Source organism: Pelophylax lessonae, assembly GCF_965119305.1.
Source record: "Pelophylax lessonae genome assembly, chromosome: 8".
NCBI lineage: Eukaryota > Metazoa > Chordata > Amphibia > Anura > Ranidae > Pelophylax > Pelophylax lessonae.
This window is the reverse complement of record NC_138775.1, coordinates 231,867,154-231,886,148: the sequence shown is the minus strand read 5'-3', so window position 1 is coordinate 231,886,148 and position 18,995 is coordinate 231,867,154. Positions and strand designations below refer to the sequence as shown.

The 18,995-nt window shown below is 41.6% G+C and overlaps 1 protein-coding gene across 2 annotated transcripts in view; it reads right to left on the bottom strand.

Moving 5' to 3' along the window:
- Positions 1-2,351: 2,351 nt before the first annotated feature.
- The window catches only part of ASTN1 (astrotactin 1), an 808,141-nt gene continuing 791,497 nt past the window's right edge, over positions 2,352-18,995 (bottom strand). For both annotated transcript variants that reach the window (XM_082264783.1, XM_082264784.1), the window contains exons 22-23: positions 12,938-13,121; positions 2,352-3,608 (exon numbers count right to left, since the gene is read on the bottom strand). In XM_082264783.1, coding sequence (XP_082120909.1) covers positions 3,371-3,608; positions 12,938-13,121 — 422 coding nt within the window. In that variant the 3' untranslated portion in view covers positions 2,352-3,370. The remainder of the gene's footprint in view (positions 3,609-12,937; positions 13,122-18,995) is intronic.

Here is an 18,995-nt window from a genome sequence, read left to right as displayed (position 1 = left end):
CTTCCTTTCTTGGAGACACAACAGGCAGTAGAAGGAAAGCTCTCCAAACTGAAAATATTACCTTTACATAAGTTGTCACTGGAACAAGTGTCCCCCCTCTCTATGCCTATTCTGCTGACAACCCTAAAAGTTTGGATTTTCCTTCACTTTCACTTCCAGAAAGCAATAAAAGCTTGACAGGAGCACTAACACTTTTACCAAAAAAAAAGGTTTTCTTTTTTTAAACTTAAGATAATAAAATTCTCTTTTTATACATAAAACAGTTTCACAGTTGTGTCGAAAAATTTTACAAGTGCCTCTAAAATATGACCTGGACATTTCTTGTTATCACAGTGCAAATGCCCTTGAAAATCATTCAGCTCTTTGATTTTCCTTGAGCTTTACTTCCATCGTCATGCTTCAGGTCTGCATGAAGCTTTTTTTAAATAAACACATGCTTATTCAATGGCAATGAATCAGAGTTCATTTTTCATTGATTTGAGTGTAGCAAGATGAAATGTGATTGCTTGCTCTTTTAGCAAAACGCCACTGGTCTTCACATTGCTTTACTAAATAAGGTTCACAGTTTTTCTTTTGTTATATACGACAGGCCTATATCTCTGCCAGTACACCAGTACACATAACATACAGTATCTGATATACATCAGTTTAACAGAAACTGGTGATTTCATAGAGGCATTACCTGGCTTTTGTGTATGACACATGTAGCTAGGTGCTCTGCTGGTTATGTGCAGCTCTCTCTTATTCCCTCCCCTTCTGTGAGCACTGACAGAAGTGGGACTTCTGTGTGTTATGCAGCAGCCAGCTTTCACCCCTTGCTTCCCTGTTGTGGCAGCAGCAGATCTAAACCAATCACTGGCAAGATGACTTGGTATGCAGCAGCCACTGTGGATTCTGGGATATGTAGTTCTTTAATGGGCACAGCATAATACAAGTGAATAGGGGTAATGGGTTGTGGATTACAAGGGACACAAATCACTGCACACAGCGGAAGAGAGAAACAGGACTTTTCTAGGCAATTCTAGAGAGATTGGGGTCTTTTGTGAGAGGAAGCCAAGCTTTACAAATTGGAGCCAGAGTTTCTTGCAGTGTGGGGAGCAGAGAGTGTAGACCCACCAAAGGGGTGTCCGTGCCTACACCAGAAATTGCATGGACCTTTTACTGGTGTCTGAGCATACCAGCCGTGAGACTAAGCCATTGAGAGAATGCTTGCTGAGCTGGGACTGGAGCTGAAGGGACCCATTGCCGTTAGTGTCTACAGCAAGGGAGACCTAGCAAGGACCAGAGCTGAGAGACTAAGCCTTGTGAGGACCTGTTTGTAAAGACTGGGTCACTGGGTCTTGGATACCTTAAGTCAGCAGACTGCCAAGTGATCTAGACTGGATTCCTGTGCACCAAGAGGGGTGATCTGAATCATCTGTGCTTATTTCCACACTGGTACAGTTAATACAATAGAGACTACTCCTCACTTAACAGCCCATCAGGCATTCGTTGCACCCTCTTAAAGGGACAGCTTCAGGTGCACCAACTCACAGAAGGGCCCTAACATCAGACAGCTTAACATTTCACACTAGGCACCAGGTATCACTGAGTGCACTGCAGGGAAATTCTTAGAATTGCTTTTTACAGAGTTACTGTGAAACTTTCTTTTACTGCTGTATTCTACCTCACAGTTTATGCAGTTCCTTATCAATGCAGTGGAATCCATGTTAGTTAGGTTTTTGGCATTAATGTGGTCTAAGCTAAATGCCATACTTACAGCTAGCATTTAAATCAGTTAGCCTAACGTAATCTTTGCTAATTTTTTTGGTTTGTGCTTCATGTTGCCTTGCCTTGCCTTGCCTTGCCTTGCCTTGGTACACTTATTCCACTTACCACTAAGTTGCTTGTGGCCTATTTTCTGTGTACTGTTATAGTGTAGTAGCAAACTAACACTTAATCATGGCAGAAGAGAGAACTCCTCATATTCAGCAGCTCCTTCGAGACTAAGCACTACACGTTGTATGCAATTATTTCTTAAAATTTTGAGAAGGTGCCAATAATTTTGTATAGTCCATTTTTGGAGTTTTGCGTGGAATGTGTCAGATTTGGCTTTTTGTTCCTCCACTATTTTGTGTCATACCAATACAAAAAAAAACAAAAGAAATAAACATGAGAATGCCTAAACATTTGTAATTGCAACAATTTTCTGGACGAAGTGGTGCGTTTTCACAGAAATGCAGGGGCGCCAACATTTTTGGCCATGACTGTGTGTGTGTGTATATATATATATATATATATATATATATATGTATATATATTATTCTGATTGCAGTGTGGTCAGGTCATTCACTAGCAAATTATAGAATTGGCCAATGTTTTGAGCACCAACCAGAGCCCCAACTTGTTTTATATTTGCCATTGTTCCTGGGTAGATATATTTTTAATGAAATTTGTAATATTACATTTTTGTTCTATTCCCTACCCAAATTCATTCTAGTTTATAAAATATCACCCTTCCCACATTTTCTCAAACATTCTTATCTTCTAATGACTGAAAAAAAGAACATTTCAAGGCTCCCTGGTAAACAAAGGCTTCGCTAAAACACGTCAGTTATTTTATTGAGCCTAAGGATCATAGTTATCTTCCAAGGGCAGAACTGCTAGTGTGTTTTATCGGTTTTGCAGCAGGAAGACACTGATAAGTAGCCCCTCCCCAATGAGAATTAGGCACTGTGTGAATGGACCTCAAGCTTTTTTAGACTGAAGGCAAGTGAGGCAAAGCACGGGCAATAGGTGTAGGGTAATTACTGAACTAATTGAATACATTTCTAGTACAGTTATTTAGACAGCTGTTCTAGCCAAAAGTGAGGATATGTGCTTGTATAATATGGCATGTTCTTCTATGTCCTACATTACTCATCCATTTGAAACACAGATTCTTTCTACAACTATATTTTGAAATGGCAAGTTGTGTAACTTTTGATATTCCTATCCATTTTTACATTGCACTAACCTTATAAAATAATAAAGGCCAACATTTCTATGACTTAAAGTCTGAGTTACACAGCTGTTGCCAACATTTACTAAGTCATGTCATTGACATAGGGAAATACTGTAGGCCATTAATTTAAGAAGGACAATACAGAAGGGCTCATTTATAATGCTTGTTTTTTGTGTATTGCACCATCATGTAGATTTCCACCAGATCTCCTGTCAAAAACATTGGCTCCACAAACAAACTGGTGGCAGTCGATTTATCTTCTGCTTTTAGTTCATCAGTGAGAGCTTTAGTGGTCTCGTTTTATACAGTGTCTAATTATTTTTATTTTTTTTATTTCAAGCACTGTCTGTTCCTGAGTCCTGGTACTGGTCCAAGTACCAGTGACCTTCAGTAGTCTTTGCTGTCTCCATAGTCATTGCTCAATACAATGAGTATTTGCTCCTCGCAGTTTTTTCGCAGGTCTTTGCTCAGTTCTGTCCAGTTTATTGCATGAGGTTTTGGCTCATTGTAGCGGCAGGCCAAATATCGCAAGGAAGAACGTCTCAGGCTGATACGCGGTTCTCCCAAAAGATAGCTGCACCGAGGACTCAAGGCATCCAGCTGAGATAGTACTAAGCCAGCTTTCCTGAAAAGATGGAAAAATATTGGTTTGATCTACTGTTCGAGTTAGAGATGATGAAAACATTTTAATAAGCAAAAGAAATGGGAAATACTCACTGTGCGCCTGAGACAAGTTTTCATAACGGACACCAGGAAATATTGCCCACTATTTTATTTACCAACTAGCAATACCTAAACACAAGCTGCATTTTGCTGGCCTTATATTGAGAATCTCAATCGCTATTTAATCAACTGGATTGGCACCACGTGGATTAGTATTTTACTGGTCTTTCCCTTGGATGTTTTAGCAGGTACCTCCAAATAAATCCCAAATTTGTATCCTTAGCTCTACTCTACACCACCCACATCTCATTGCTGGTCAGTGAGGCTGCCTATCTCAGTGATGGGCCTGCAGGAATTCTTGCCAGGAAGGCAAGCTGAGAACTAAATTACCCGCTGAAGCTAAGATATGCATAATAAAGCACCCTAAGTTTTAGCACTTCAGGTGGGCTCTAGACTGCTGAGCAAGCATGTGGAGGTTCTTGCTATTATATTCAAAAAACTGATTAGTAAATTTGTCAGTAAAGCAGGTCTACTTTAAGATTTAGGGCTCTTTCACACGGGCGGTCCGATCAGATCCGCCTGTCAGTTTTTTAGGCGGATCTGATCGGATGCCCCATTCAGCCCTATGGAGCAGCGGATGTCAGCGATGCAATGTCCGCTGACACCCGCTGCCATCCGCATCCGATCCTGTCCGTGAAATCCGGACGGATGGAAACCCTATTTTCCATCCGTCCTGGGGATTAGATCCGATTCCCCATAGAGAGCAGTGGGGGCTGTGACACCTCCCTCTCCGCACTGCAAGTGGAGACGGAGCTGTCATCTGCCGGCTCAGCGGGGATCGCGGATCGATCCCCGCTGAGCAGCACGGATCCGCCTACGGAGGCGGACCGTGTGAAAGAGCCCAAAATTGAATATTTTATATAGATCAATATGGGGAAAAAAAGTATTGGATTTTTATTGTACTTTATTATTTTAAACGTTTAGTTGCCTACTACAAATTATTATATGTTCCACAAATATGCCACTGAAAGGAAACACTTGAAAAAACCTTCAAGCTATTTTGACTATGAAAGTAACACTAGTTCATTCCTTGCTCTCCTCTGCTATTTACTTCCCTTAGATTTGAGATTTTAGGGGGGATTTACTAAAACTGGTGCAGATTTGCATGGTAGCCAATCAGCTTCTGACTTTACCTTGTTCAATTAAGCTTTGACAATAAAACCTGGAAGCGGATTTTTTCTATGTAGAGGTGCACTAGATTTTGAAAACTTCACTTTTAGTAAATACCTCCCCCTTATGTTGGATGCAGAGACTGTCATGGGGACCAAGCAAGTGGGCAAACATTAGCAGTTGACGCCCTCCAACATTCTGCTTCTCTTTCTTTCCCACTCATTCCCACTTGTATGCTTAGCACAGCCAAGTTTCCAATCTTATTGTGTTCTCTGCAGATTCCAAAATACAGAAGGCAATTAGTCTGTACCTGCACAGCTAACTGCGCTATAAAGTCTGTGGCCTGTTTAGCACCTGTTCACATTGAGTGTTAAATCACACAATTTCAAAGCCGCATCTCAGTGTGAATTTGGGTGCGACTTTGAAGACATATGTGCAGCTTCATGCACAGATGTCTATTGAAGTCACACCCAAAATCGCCAAAAATAGTGCATGTGCTACTTTTTTAAAATCAGTGCGGCATCGCAAAGTCAGCGTCAGATCAATTTAAACACTGCCATTGCTGGCAACATGATGCAACTTGTCATGGGATTTGACCTGTCAAATTGCATGACAAATCGCTCCAATGTGAACGGGGGCTAAATGTCATTAGAAAAGCTAACAATTTAATTTTTTTAAAAAAGAAAACGTCTATATGGTTGCATGAGCCATAAAAAAACGTCTTTATCTACACAATGCTAAATTGTATGTGATTCTTAAGGTGCAACTACCACAAAGGTGCCTGTACACATTAGACAATAAGCTGATTTCAGGCAGCTCAAATCAAAACTTCATGTCCAGTTCCACTAAGAGGCTCAATTCACAAAGCTTTTGCATAAGGATAAGTATGTTTATTTCATGGACTGAAAATATACGTCACTTTTTACAAAAAATAATTATCCTTATCCTGGTGTATAAGGTTTGTGAGTGGGGCCTAAGGTGTGCAAATACCAACTGATCGACTGATCTCAACAGAATACTGAACTGATAAATCCCTGTCCCCCTGACAAATGTCTGTATCAGCAAAACGTATTGGGCGGGGCTTAGTTATTGACGTCATTACACATGCTGACTGTGGCGTACAAGTATGACATTGTATGCCTAAGGCAGACTATAGACAGTGTGAACTTCTTTCCTGCAACCAAGGGTTGCAGGAAAGGAATTGTATGATTCACCCATCAACACAGACAGTGCCAACAAGGGGAATCAACCCTGCCTAGACATTGCATTCTCCCAGTGGGGGGATTCACCCCCCACGGGGGCCGGGAGAAGACAGTGATTATTGCTAGCCAGTTTGATAGACTGATCAACTTGGTACATTCAGCCTGCCCAAACATGGTTCGAATCTCGGCTGGTTCCTGGATTATTATATCGATGCCGCTGTGGTTGCCTCCTACTTCAGTGGGTCCATTAACCTAGGGGTTGGATGTGCTGAGCCAGACTGCCTTTCCTGTGGGCTTTTACTCAAGTACACACTCTATCTCTATGTACTTGAAGATCATGGTGATCCAGTAAGATGCTTTGTGAACGGTGCTGGAGACCCCCTGATTGGAATATTCACCTGCTGGTTTCACCCTTTCACAGTTTAAGAATTGCATGGACATTTATAATTCACATATGTCTATTTATTTGTACCTTATGTGTGAGTACACTATTTGAGCACCTTTTAGTTTTGTTCTATTTAAGTATTTCTGGATATGCACTTATTGATGTACATAGAAGAGTGAATTGGACAGGTTGGGCTTTCTCTGAATATACTATTGCTATTGTTAATTCAAAATAGGATCAGAGCCCCACATATTTGTACAGTGGAAAAAAAGCAAAACATACACAACGGAAGTGGCCATCATCTGTAATCACCTGCATGCACAATGCAAATGTATGCATAGTTTTGTCATCAGTTGATTGTTTGTACAAACACAATTTTGCATGGTATATACACTATATTACCAAAAGTATTGGGACACCTGCCTTTAATGGCTTCCCAGTTTTAGTCTGTAGGGTTCAATACTGAATTGTCCCACCCTTTGCAGCTATAACAGCTTCAAGTCTTTTGGGAAGGCTCTACACAAGGTTTAGGAGTGTGTCTATGGGAATGTTTGACCATTCTTCCAGAAGTGTGTTTGTGAGGTTAGGCACTGATGTGGATGAGAAGACCTGGCTCACAGTCTCTGCTCTAATTTAATCTCAAAGGTGTTCTATCGTGTTGAGTTCAGGACTTTGTGTGGGCCAGTCAAGTTCCTCCACCCCAAACTCACTCATCCATGTCTTTATGGACCTTGCTCTGTACACTTGGTGGAGGAGGCATTATGGGGTGGGGTTGTTTTTCAGGGTTGGGTTTGGCCCCTTAGTTCCAGTGCAGAGAACTCTTAAGGCATCAGCATACCAAGACATTTGGGACAATTTCATGCTCCCAAATTTGTGGGAACAGTTTGGGGATGGCCCCTTCTTGTTCTAACATGACTGTGCACCAGTGCACAAAGCAAGGTCCAAAAAGACATGAAAGAGTGAGTTTGGGGTGGAGGAACTTGACAGGACTGTACAGAGTCCTGACCTCAACCCGATAGAACACCTTTGGGATGAATTAGAGCGCAGACCGTGAGCCAGGCCTTCTCGTCCACATCAGTGCCTAAACTCATACATTTTCTTCTGGAAGAATGGCCAAACATTCCCATTTACACAGTCTTAAACCTTGTGGACAGCCACCCCAGAAGAGTTGAAGCTGCTAATAGATTAATGGCATCCCAGACTAAGACTGGGATGCCATTAAAGTTCATGAGCGTGTAAAGGCAGGTGTCCCAATACTTTTGGTAAAATAGTGTAAATGGATTTTTGGGATTATGAAGGAGCAAGTATGAGTGTTTTAGACACCAGCCGGTCACAGGGAAAACCAAAAGTCACTGGCCATTAAAATTCATCCTAGCAAATTCACCGTTCATGAAATGAACATGCATCAGGTTAAGTCTCCAGACAGAACATTCCCTGATCTGACTGTACATAACTGGATTCGAAGAATGGTCTGTAATGTCTATACATATAAAAAGGAAAAATTGGCCCAGAGGACTTTAAATTAGGTGAGTAAATGTGGCTGGAAATGACAAATAAAAATGAATGAATGGAAAAAGTAACCTTTATTGCAATTAGTTGGAATAGGTATAAATATAAATATCGCCTTAAAACACATGAAAGACCAAAATAGTTGATGGTCTTACAATACATAAATAAATAGTGGTAAAATGCATATTTGTATACATGGTAGTACAGTACATCTTGGTCTCAAAGATAAAAACATAATCATATAAAATCATGACGTAATAAGTACAATGCATCTTGGGCTGACGCGTTTCGCAAGTTAAATGCTCGCTTCTTCAAGAGTAAATGCATTGAAAACATATCTAAAGAACAAAAACAAATGGAGTACAAATTAAAAAATAATGAAAAAATTCTGTAAATAGTAAATAATCGGGAACTCCTTGGAGTGCTCAATACTCAAAGGCCAGTAGGACTGGAGTCAAAGTAATGTCTATACATAGACCTGGCCTGTACCAACCTTCAGGTCTGAGCACCTATCATTCTAAATACTGTAGAGATTGTTCATTGTTTGGATCTTCCAGCCGCCCCTTCATGTTTATGGGTGCCTAATCAGGGCTTTTTTTCTCATGGAATAGGTGCAGGAACTCCCCCCTTTTGAGTTCTCCCTTATCTCTACCCCTACCCGCCTCTTAGCATTGTCCCTTTGTCCCCCCCTTACCGGCCTTCCAGTACTACCCCCAGTATCATTTTGTGGTGCTAAAAATGTCTTTGGAATTTGTTCTTGTCACAAGAAAAGCAGTAAAATAGATCCCCTGGAGCCAGCAACTATAGATCCCCCCCCAGCAATAAATGTTCCCCCACACAACAATAGACCCCCCCCACGCAGCAACAATGGACCACCCACAACATAATTATGTTTTAATTATATCACCCCCAGCAAACAAAAAGATCCACCCCAGCAACATTAGACTCCCAGCAGCAACAACTGACTTTTAAGCAGCCAGCAACAACAGACCTCTCCCTCGACAATAGATCCCTACCAGCAACATAAAACCCCCAGCACCAATTTACCTCACCACCAGCAACAAAAGATCCTCAAACAAAAAAAAGTAGATCCCCCCCCCCCCCCAGCAGCACACCCCTTGCTATTATAGACCACTCCAGCACACCTCTTCCTATTACATACATCTGGTGCTGCAAGTGCCGGAACTGCGTTCCCCCTGCGTTCCCGCTGAAAAAAAGCCCTGCGCCTAATCCATGAAGAAGATAAACATCAAAATTACATTAAAATTAGATTTTAAAAAACTTGTCATGGGATTTGACCTGTCAAATTGCATGACAAATCGCTCCAATGTGAACGGGGGCTAAATGTCATTAGAAAAGCTAACAATTTAATTTTTTTAAAAAAGAAAACGTCTATATGGTTGCATGGTTACCACAAAGGTGCCTGTACACATTAGACAATAAGCTGATTTCAGGCAGCTCAAATCAAAACTTCATGTCCAGTTCCACTAAGAGGCTCAATTCACAAAGCTTTTGCATAAGGATAAGTATGTTTATTTCATGGACTGAAAATATACGTCACTTTTTACAAAAAATAATTATCCTTATCCTGGTGTATAAGGTTTGTGAGTGGGGCCTAAGGTGTGCAAATACCAACTGATCGACTGATCTCAACAGAATACTGAACTGATAAATCCCTGTCCCCCTGACAAATGTCTGTATCAGCAAAACGTATTGGGCGGGGCTTAGTTATTGACGTCATTACACATGCTGACTGTGGCGTACAAGTATGACATTGTATGCCTAAGGCAGACTATAGACAGTGTGAACTTCTTTCCTGCAACCAAGGGTTGCAGGAAAGGAATTGTATGATTCACCCATCAACACAGACAGTGCCAACAAGGGGAATCAACCCTGCCTAGACATTGCATTCTCCCAGTGGGGGGATTCACCCCCCACGGGGGCCGGGAGAAGACAGTGATTATTGCTAGCCAGTTTGATAGACTGATCAACTTGGTACATTCAGCCTGCCCAAACATGGTTCGAATCTCGGCTGGTTCCTGGATTATTATATCGATGCCGCTGTGGTTGCCTCCTACTTCAGTGGGTCCATTAACCTAGGGGTTGGATGTGCTGAGCCAGACTGCCTTTCCTGTGGGCTTTTACTCAAGTACACACTCTATCTCTATGTACTTGAAGATCATGGTGATCCAGTAAGATGCTTTGTGAACGGTGCTGGAGACCCCCTGATTGGAATATTCACCTGCTGGTTTCACCCTTTCACAGTTTAAGAATTGCATGGACATTTATAATTCACATATGTCTATTTATTTGTACCTTATGTGTGAGTACACTATTTGAGCACCTTTTAGTTTTGTTCTATTTAAGTATTTCTGGATATGCACTTATTGATGTACATAGAAGAGTGAATTGGACAGGTTGGGCTTTCTCTGAATATACTATTGCTATTGTTAATTCAAAATAGGATCAGAGCCCCACATATTTGTACAGTGGAAAAAAAGCAAAACATACACAACGGAAGTGGCCATCATCTGTAATCACCTGCATGCACAATGCAAATGTATGCATAGTTTTGTCATCAGTTGATTGTTTGTACAAACACAATTTTGCATGGTATATACACTATATTACCAAAAGTATTGGGACACCTGCCTTTAATGGCTTCCCAGTTTTAGTCTGTAGGGTTCAATACTGAATTGTCCCACCCTTTGCAGCTATAACAGCTTCAAGTCTTTTGGGAAGGCTCTACACAAGGTTTAGGAGTGTGTCTATGGGAATGTTTGACCATTCTTCCAGAAGTGTGTTTGTGAGGTTAGGCACTGATGTGGATGAGAAGACCTGGCTCACAGTCTCTGCTCTAATTTAATCTCAAAGGTGTTCTATCGTGTTGAGTTCAGGACTTTGTGTGGGCCAGTCAAGTTCCTCCTCCCCAAACTCGCTCATCCATGTATTTATGGACCTTGCTCTGTACACTTGGTAGAGGAGGCATTATGGGTGGGGTTGTTTTTCAGGGTTGGGTTTGGCCCCTTAGTTCCAGTGCAGAGAACTCTTAAGGCATCAGCATACCAAGACATTTGGGACAATTTCATGCTCCCAAATTTGTGGGAACAGTTTGGGGATGGCCCCTTCTTGTTCTAACATGACTGTGCACCAGTGCACAAAGCAAGGTCCAAAAAGACATGAAAGAGTGAGTTTGGGGTGGAGGAACTTGACAGGACTGTACAGAGTCCTGACCTCAACCCGATAGAACACCTTTGGGATGAATTAGAGCGCAGACCGTGAGCCAGGCCTTCTCGTCCACATCAGTGCCTAAACTCATACATTTTCTTCTGGAAGAATGGCCAAACATTCCCATTTACACAGTCTTAAACCTTGTGGACAGCCACCCCAGAAGAGTTGAAGCTGCTAATAGATTAATGGCATCCCAGACTAAGACTGGGATGCCATTAAAGTTCATGAGCGTGTAAAGGCAGGTGTCCCAATACTTTTGGTAAAATAGTGTAAATGGATTTTTGGGATTATGAAGGAGCAAGTATGAGTGTTTTAGACACCAGCCGGTCACAGGGAAAACCAAAAGTCACTGGCCATTAAAATTCATCCTAGCAAATTCACCGTTCATGAAATGAACATGCATCAGGTTAAGTCTCCAGACAGAACATTCCCTGATCTGACTGTACATAACTGGATTCGAAGAATGGTCTGTAATGTCTATACATATAAAAAGGAAAAATTGGCCCAGAGGACTTTAAATTAGGTGAGTAAATGTGGCTGGAAATGACAAATAAAAATGAATGAATGGAAAAAGTAACCTTTATTGCAATTAGTTGGAATAGGTATAAATATAAATATCGCCTTAAAACACATGAAAGACCAAAATAGTTGATGGTCTTACAATACATAAATAAATAGTGGTAAAATGCATATTTGTATACATGGTAGTACAGTACATCTTGGTCTCAAAGATAAAAACATAATCATATAATATCATGACGTAATAAGTACAATGCATCTTGGGCTGACGCGTTTCGCAAGTTAAATGCTCGCTTCTTCAAGAGTAAATGCATTGAAAACATATCTAAAGAACAAAAACAAATGGAGTACAAATTAAAAAATAATGAAAAAATTCTGTAAATAGTAAATAATCGGGAACTCCTTGGAGTGCTCAATACTCAAAGGCCAGTAGGACTGGAGTCAAAGTAATGTCTATACATAGACCTGGCCTGTACCAACCTTCAGGTCTGAGCACCTATCATTCTAAATACTGTAGAGATTGTTCATTGTTTGGATCTTCCAGCCGCCCCTTCATGTTTATGGGTGCCTAATCAGGGCTTTTTTTCTCAGGGAATAGGTGCAGGAACTCCCCCCTTTTGAGTTCTCCCTTATCTCTACCCCTACCCGCCTCTTAGCATTGTCCCTTTGTCCCCCCCTTACCGGCCTTCCAGTACTACCCCCAGTATCATTTTGTGGTGCTAAAAATGTCTTTGGAATTTGTTCTTGTCACAAGAAAAGCAGTAAAATAGATCCCCTGGAGCCAGCAACTATAGATCCCCCCCCAGCAATAAATGTTCCCCCACACAACAATAGACCCCCCCCACGCAGCAACAATGGACCACCCACAACATAATTATGTTTTAATTATATCACCCCCAGCAAACAAAAAGATCCACCCCAGCAACATTAGACTCCCAGCAGCAACAACTGACTTTTAAGCAGCCAGCAACAACAGACCTCTCCCTCGACAATAGATCCCTACCAGCAACATAAAACCCCCAGCACCAATTTACCTCACCACCAGCAACAAAAGATCCTCAAACAAAAAAAAGTAGATCCCCCCCCCCCCAGCAGCACACCCCTTGCTATTATAGACCACTCCAGCACACCTCTTCCTATTACATACATCTGGTGCTGCAAGTGCCGGAACTGCGTTCCCCCTGCGTTCCCGCTGAAAAAAAGCCCTGCGCCTAATCCATGAAGAAGATAAACATCAAAATTACATTAAAATTAGATTTTAAAAAAGAGGGGTACCTTGGACCAAGCTCATCCTCACAACGCCAGGTGAACTCCCCAAAACTCTGAAAGTGCTGGTTGTAGTGAAAACGTACACGGTGCAGGCTGGGGGAGCCAAGTTCCAGCAGTGTGTTGTATGCCGTTTGTTGTTCTTTACCGCTGGTATAGCCGTTGAAAAGGTTGTAGATTTTATCAGCCACCTCTGTGAGAAAGTAAAGTTATCAGCTAAGAAAGTGTAATATACATTGCATTCTTAATGGCCCATGCTTTTCAACTCATCTCCATCTTCATCTTTATTATGACCACAAAGGAGTCTATAGTGACTCGGATCATCTCTTAATACTTGCTGCCTTTCTCAAACTCATTAATTTTTTTTAACAGCAGAAATTAAAAGTGCAACAGAAAATATAGAACAGAGGCACCGAAACAAAATAATAACCCATTCTAAGCGTTCTCTATCATCTTTAACAGTTTATTAACTTCAGTCTTAATTATATTTAATTGGTTTCCAAAGCAGCTAAACTGCAGGAATCGCTGTAACAAATATCACTGAATATACAAAATATAGCAGTTAAGGTCATGCAACTGGAGGAAGCACATTCAAGCAATTTATAACATTTAATTAATTAGAATTGCCAAGCAATCCGCTTGCAGTTGCTAGAACAATTTTAGGCATTCGGGGATTTCATGAGGCAGAAACATATCTGGGATAAGTAATCAAGCTTGTCGTTTTCAAAGGCCCCTTGCATGATACGTTTCTGAATATGAATCAGTCATTGGGGGCTCATTACACAATCAGTAGCTGGAAGCTTCCATTGCAACCCAGGAGTCCTATGGTTTACACTTCCTGCAGCTATGGAACCGAGTGCAGCACAGATTTTCTAACTTTTCATAATAGTACAGGAAAACTTTATCAAACAAAAGTTGTTCATATTATAGCTGGATACGATCTTTACTAAATATTATAACTGGACTGTATTCGCACATTAAAAACTTTAGTATGTAGTAGGGCTGGGGAATATAATCGAAAGATCGATTCTTCGCGATTCTGCATCGATGCGGGCTGCCGGCATAATCGATTATACGAAATGACGTCATCAGCCGCGGCCACGCCCTATCGCACGAAGGGGAAAAAAAATTAAAAAATCACAAGATCGCAGGATCGGCAGCTGATTGGTGGGTTAGTGGCGGGAGCTTAATAAAAAGGCTCCGCCCCTCCCCTTCCGCCTCTTTGACCCGGGCCGAGGCGCAGCAAGACATCCCCCGCGTGTATCGGCGTCCCACCTGCGGCCTAGAAGCCAGCCAGCCATCCAAGCCAGAAGCCGCCAGTCCAGTGAGTCCACACACAGGAGCGAGGAGCCCCAAGTGCGTCCCCATCGCAGCCAGCCAGCGCCGCCAGCCTCACCTCACCTCACCGCAGCCCACAGGCCCTGGAGGCCCAGCCGCCACGCCACTGCCAGTGACGCCAGCCGCCCGCCACAGAGCCCAGAGAGCAGCACAGCACCTGTCCTCCTCTGCAATGCAGTGCACAACAACCCACACAGTCACACAGCAGGTATGTCCGAACAAATAATTGTGTAATCATTCATGGGGGTCTCTCGTCTGTATCTCTGGGGGATGTCTGTGATGGGGGGGGGCCTGGGACAGGGGACGGTCGGTCGGGGCCCGGGGGTACTGTTCTGCTGTGGCAGTCTGGCAGCCAGGGGGGTCAGTCAGTGTCAGTGGGGGCCTGGGGGTCTCTGTCAGTGTCAGTCAGCTATGGGGGTCTGGGCAAGGGGGGGACTCACTCAGTGTTTGTCAGTGCTGTGGGGGATTTGGGAAGGTGTGGGGGACATCCAGGTCTCTGTCAGTGTGGGGGTCTGGGCAAGGGGGGGGACTCACTCACTCTCAGTGTTTGTCAGTGCTGTGGGGGATTGGGGAAGGTGTGGGACATCCACCCAGGTCTCTGTCAGTGTGTAAACTGCACTACTACAGTTTTTTACTAATTTTACTGTTACTTCTAGTAAAATACTAGTGTTGTTGTCTGTCTCTGCTATGCTGTTTGCATTTTCAGACCTTCCTATATGTTTGCAGTGCAAGTGCACTAAAGTATGCAGGGCTTGCAGGCCATGACAGGGTCCAGGAAAGTGTCCTTTGAAGCAAATGAAAATAAAAAGGATTCTTTTATTTGTGACTGCTTGATTGTTTGTTTTTTTTGATAAAGTTTTGAAAACCATTGGGCAGTGGGCTGGGCATGGGCATTGGGCAGTAATCGTGATGCATCGTGGTGCATCGCGGAATCAAATCATATCGAATCGCGACCCTAATAATCGTAATCGCTTCGAATCGTGAGGTAAGTGAAGATGCACAGCCCTAGTATGTAGTACCAACCAGTGCTTTAAGTGGGCCGGTATGCACTGGTACTCAGTACGGCCACTTCCATTAATGGCTCTTGAACATACCGCCACCTCTCCGTGCGCCTTAGCATACCAGTACGCTCATTTTGGACATCTGCTCCCTCATTTGCCCCCCCCAAGATTATTTCCCACTCCAGAGCCAGACCAGTCACCACCAGTGAGTCCCCCTGCTCCGGAGTCCCAGGCCAGGGGGGGTGCTCTGTGGGGACCCTGATGTGGGGTGGGGGGTCGACAAAATTTATAGGCTATAATAGAGTACCGGCACCTCTTTTAGGCCACTTAAAGCACTGGTACCAACCAAACTGAATGAATACATCTGTATTTTTTTTTTTTTAAGTGCAGGTCCAAAATATTTTGAGAATTTGTATGTAATTTTATATATTATGTATAGTACTATGCTGAATAATAAAAAAAAATATAGAAAACCATTAAAAAAAAGAAAATGTTATTAAAAATATTTGAAAAAAATTCATTATAAACATTGCCCTGTCCATTGACATATTTCTTCTACTCACTACAGTGACCGCTCAATAAGTTATTTTTTTTGATATGAGAAGAAGGCCTTCTCAACTGTCATGACAAACCTATCATTTTTAAAATCACAATCGACTCAGGTGGAAAATTCTATCTAATCTTGACTTCCTTGCTAAACTTTTTAGGTAATGGAATTGCCCATCTCTACATGACATAGGGGCATTCTACAGCAAAGCTATTAATAGCTAACAAAAGCGCAGTTCTCACAGGTAGGGATCTATTTCAGTCAGCCAAACATTTGTTTTGTTTAAATAAGTTGCCAATGAGCTAAATTGGCAATATAACATTATTCCAATGTATTTTTAGAAGAAGCTCTACTTTGTTTAAAAAAAAAGATCCTTACCTTTAACAGTATGTACAAAATTAAAGTTGTTTTTTTTTTTTTTTTTTGTTTTTTTTTTAAATTAGATATTAAAACTTTTTCCTCTGAATAAATAGTAGGAGGGCTGAAATTGTATAAAGCACCTGATATGTCTGAATTTGACCATCTATGGCTGGTGTATAAAGAGGAAGGGTAGCACAAAAACTGCTGTATTACTGTACCCTAAAAATAAATCACAGGTAGGGGTAGAGGACAAAACACACAAGCCTGCTTGAAAAATATATTTTTCTTAGAAATAACCACCCCCCACATTTTACTTGCTTGAAAGGAATAAATGAACCAGTTTAACCGCTTCACCTCCAGAAGGCTTACCCCCCTTCATGACCAGGCCATTTTTTGCAATACGACACTGCGTTATAACGGACAATTGCACAGTTATGTAACTCTGTACCTAAGCAAAATGTATGTCCTTTTTATACAAATAGAGCTTTTGTTGGTATTTTATCACCTCTGCGGTTTTTAATTTTTGCGCTATAAACAAAAACAGAAAACGTCAGTTATGAAAAAAAAAAAAACAATATTTTTTACCTTCTGCTATAAAACCTATCCAAAGAAAATTTAGGTTAATATGTATTCTGCTACATATTTTTGATAAAATTAATCCCAATAAGCCTATATTTATTGGTTTGTGCAAAAGTTATAGTGTCTACAAACTATGAGATATTTTTTTTCAGTAGTAATGGCGGGGAATAATGAGGGATAGCAGGAGTGCAATATTGCAGTGGACAGTAGGGACACTAACTGACACTTTTGACGCTTTTTGGGGACCACTGTCACTCTACTAATGACACTGGCAGGGAAGGGGTTAACATCAGGGGCAATCAAATGGTTAATTGTGTGCCTGACATGTTCTTTACTACTGTGGGGAAGGTGCTTGCACTAGGAGAAGGCATAGATCAGTGCCTCTGCTTAGCAGAGACAGAGGACCCATGTCTTCTGTAGTGACAAAACGGCAATCTGCCTTGTTTACATAGGCAGGCCACTGTTCTGTCAGTGTACCAATGCATCGGCGGGTGCCGGTGGACATTGTGTCTGCCGCACCCACCAATTAGCTCCCGTTGGGTCTAATCACAGCAGGAGCGGGTCGCCTGAAACTCGGAAGTGCAGGATCACGTACTAGGCACTTGACCCTGCACAGGAGAGCCACCTTGCCGCAGTATATCTACAGTATACGGTTGACAAGCAGTTATGTTCACAATAAATGTCATTGAGAAGCCACAGACTAAAGATGTGGTGGTGGAGGAAGCATTACATTTTTTTGGACCCTAAGAATTCTGTTTTAACTTACTTTTAATAAAATAGTGACTTCTCTGCAGTTTGATACAACTAAGAATTCTGATGGTGATCTGATCTTAGAAGTTTTAAGAAAACCTAAAAACCCTCATGAATTCACACTGTAAGCAACTATACAAACCTAAGACCCCATTCACACTGGGGCGACCCGACTTTGCCGGGCGACCTGTGAAGTCAATGCAGGTCGCTCCAGGTCACCCCAAAGAAGCTCCGGACCCTTTTTCTAAGTCGGAGCGACTTGTGTCGCTCCTATTAGAACGGCTCCTGTGCTGCTCTATGGCAGGCGACCAGGTCGCCTGACAGGTCGCCCTAGTGTGAATGGGGTCTAAAAAATAGTTTTGATAAGGTATGATTGATGTTCCCAAATATGAAACAAACACGGTATCTTTTTGTGGAGGTCTAAGGAAGTCTTAATGTATAAGGAAGTCTTGTAGTGGGGGATACATTTTTATTCAGTCTGGAAAACCCCTTTAAGTCCTCTTGTACATGATCTATGCAAACAAATGCACTCAAATCTGTCCTAGATGCCGAAGTTACATTTGTGCATCAATCTCCTTTTTCTCTGCTGACATTTTTTGTTTTTTTGAGATGCATTTTGGATGTTTTCTCTTTGAACATCGACTACCTATTAATTTATTTACAAACCAGCACTTTGTAATAAAATATGTAGAAGCTGGTGGGTGGTTTAGCTTCATCTGTAGTACAAAATTTCAACTTCCTCTCAGTATGCCTTACTATAAACCTGGACCCACTCAGAGCACAATCATGGAATCACAAAGAGGATGTAGAATAAGGATTTTAATGTAATCTGCTGCATGAGTGTACAAGAAAACATTACAGTCATGTCCCCAGATATCATATTGACCTTCTATCTCCAGGAGAAGTGTGTATAATACAATGTTTTGTGCATTAATTATATATAGATCAGGGGAAAAAATAAGTGTGCACTGAATAAAGGGGCACATGAGGTTCTACAAGTCATACAGAAATCTTAGAAGCTGTACGTTTTTTTTTTTTTATATGCAATTTATGTATTAGATCAAAAGGGGGCTTCTACTAAATACTGAGCAAAGGGTCTGAATACTTAGGACCATGTGATATTTCAGTTTTTCTTTTTTAATAAATCTGCAACAATGTCAGAAATTCTGTGTTTTTCTGTCAGTATGAGGTGCTATGTGTACATTCATGAGGAAGAAGAATGAACTTAAATGATTTTAGCAAATGGCTGCAATATAACAAAGAGTGAAAAATTTAAGGGGGTCTGAATACTTTCCGTACCCACTGTATGTGTGTATACTATATATAGTGTAAATATACACACATACGCACACATACACACAATGTACTTCATTGGGGTCACCAAATGATGACAGAGGTCTCAGAAAATATGTCATAATGATTATGGAGTGACACATTCTTCATGACATCCTTAAAGTGTTTGTTACCCTAGCATTTTAAATTCCTGATATGT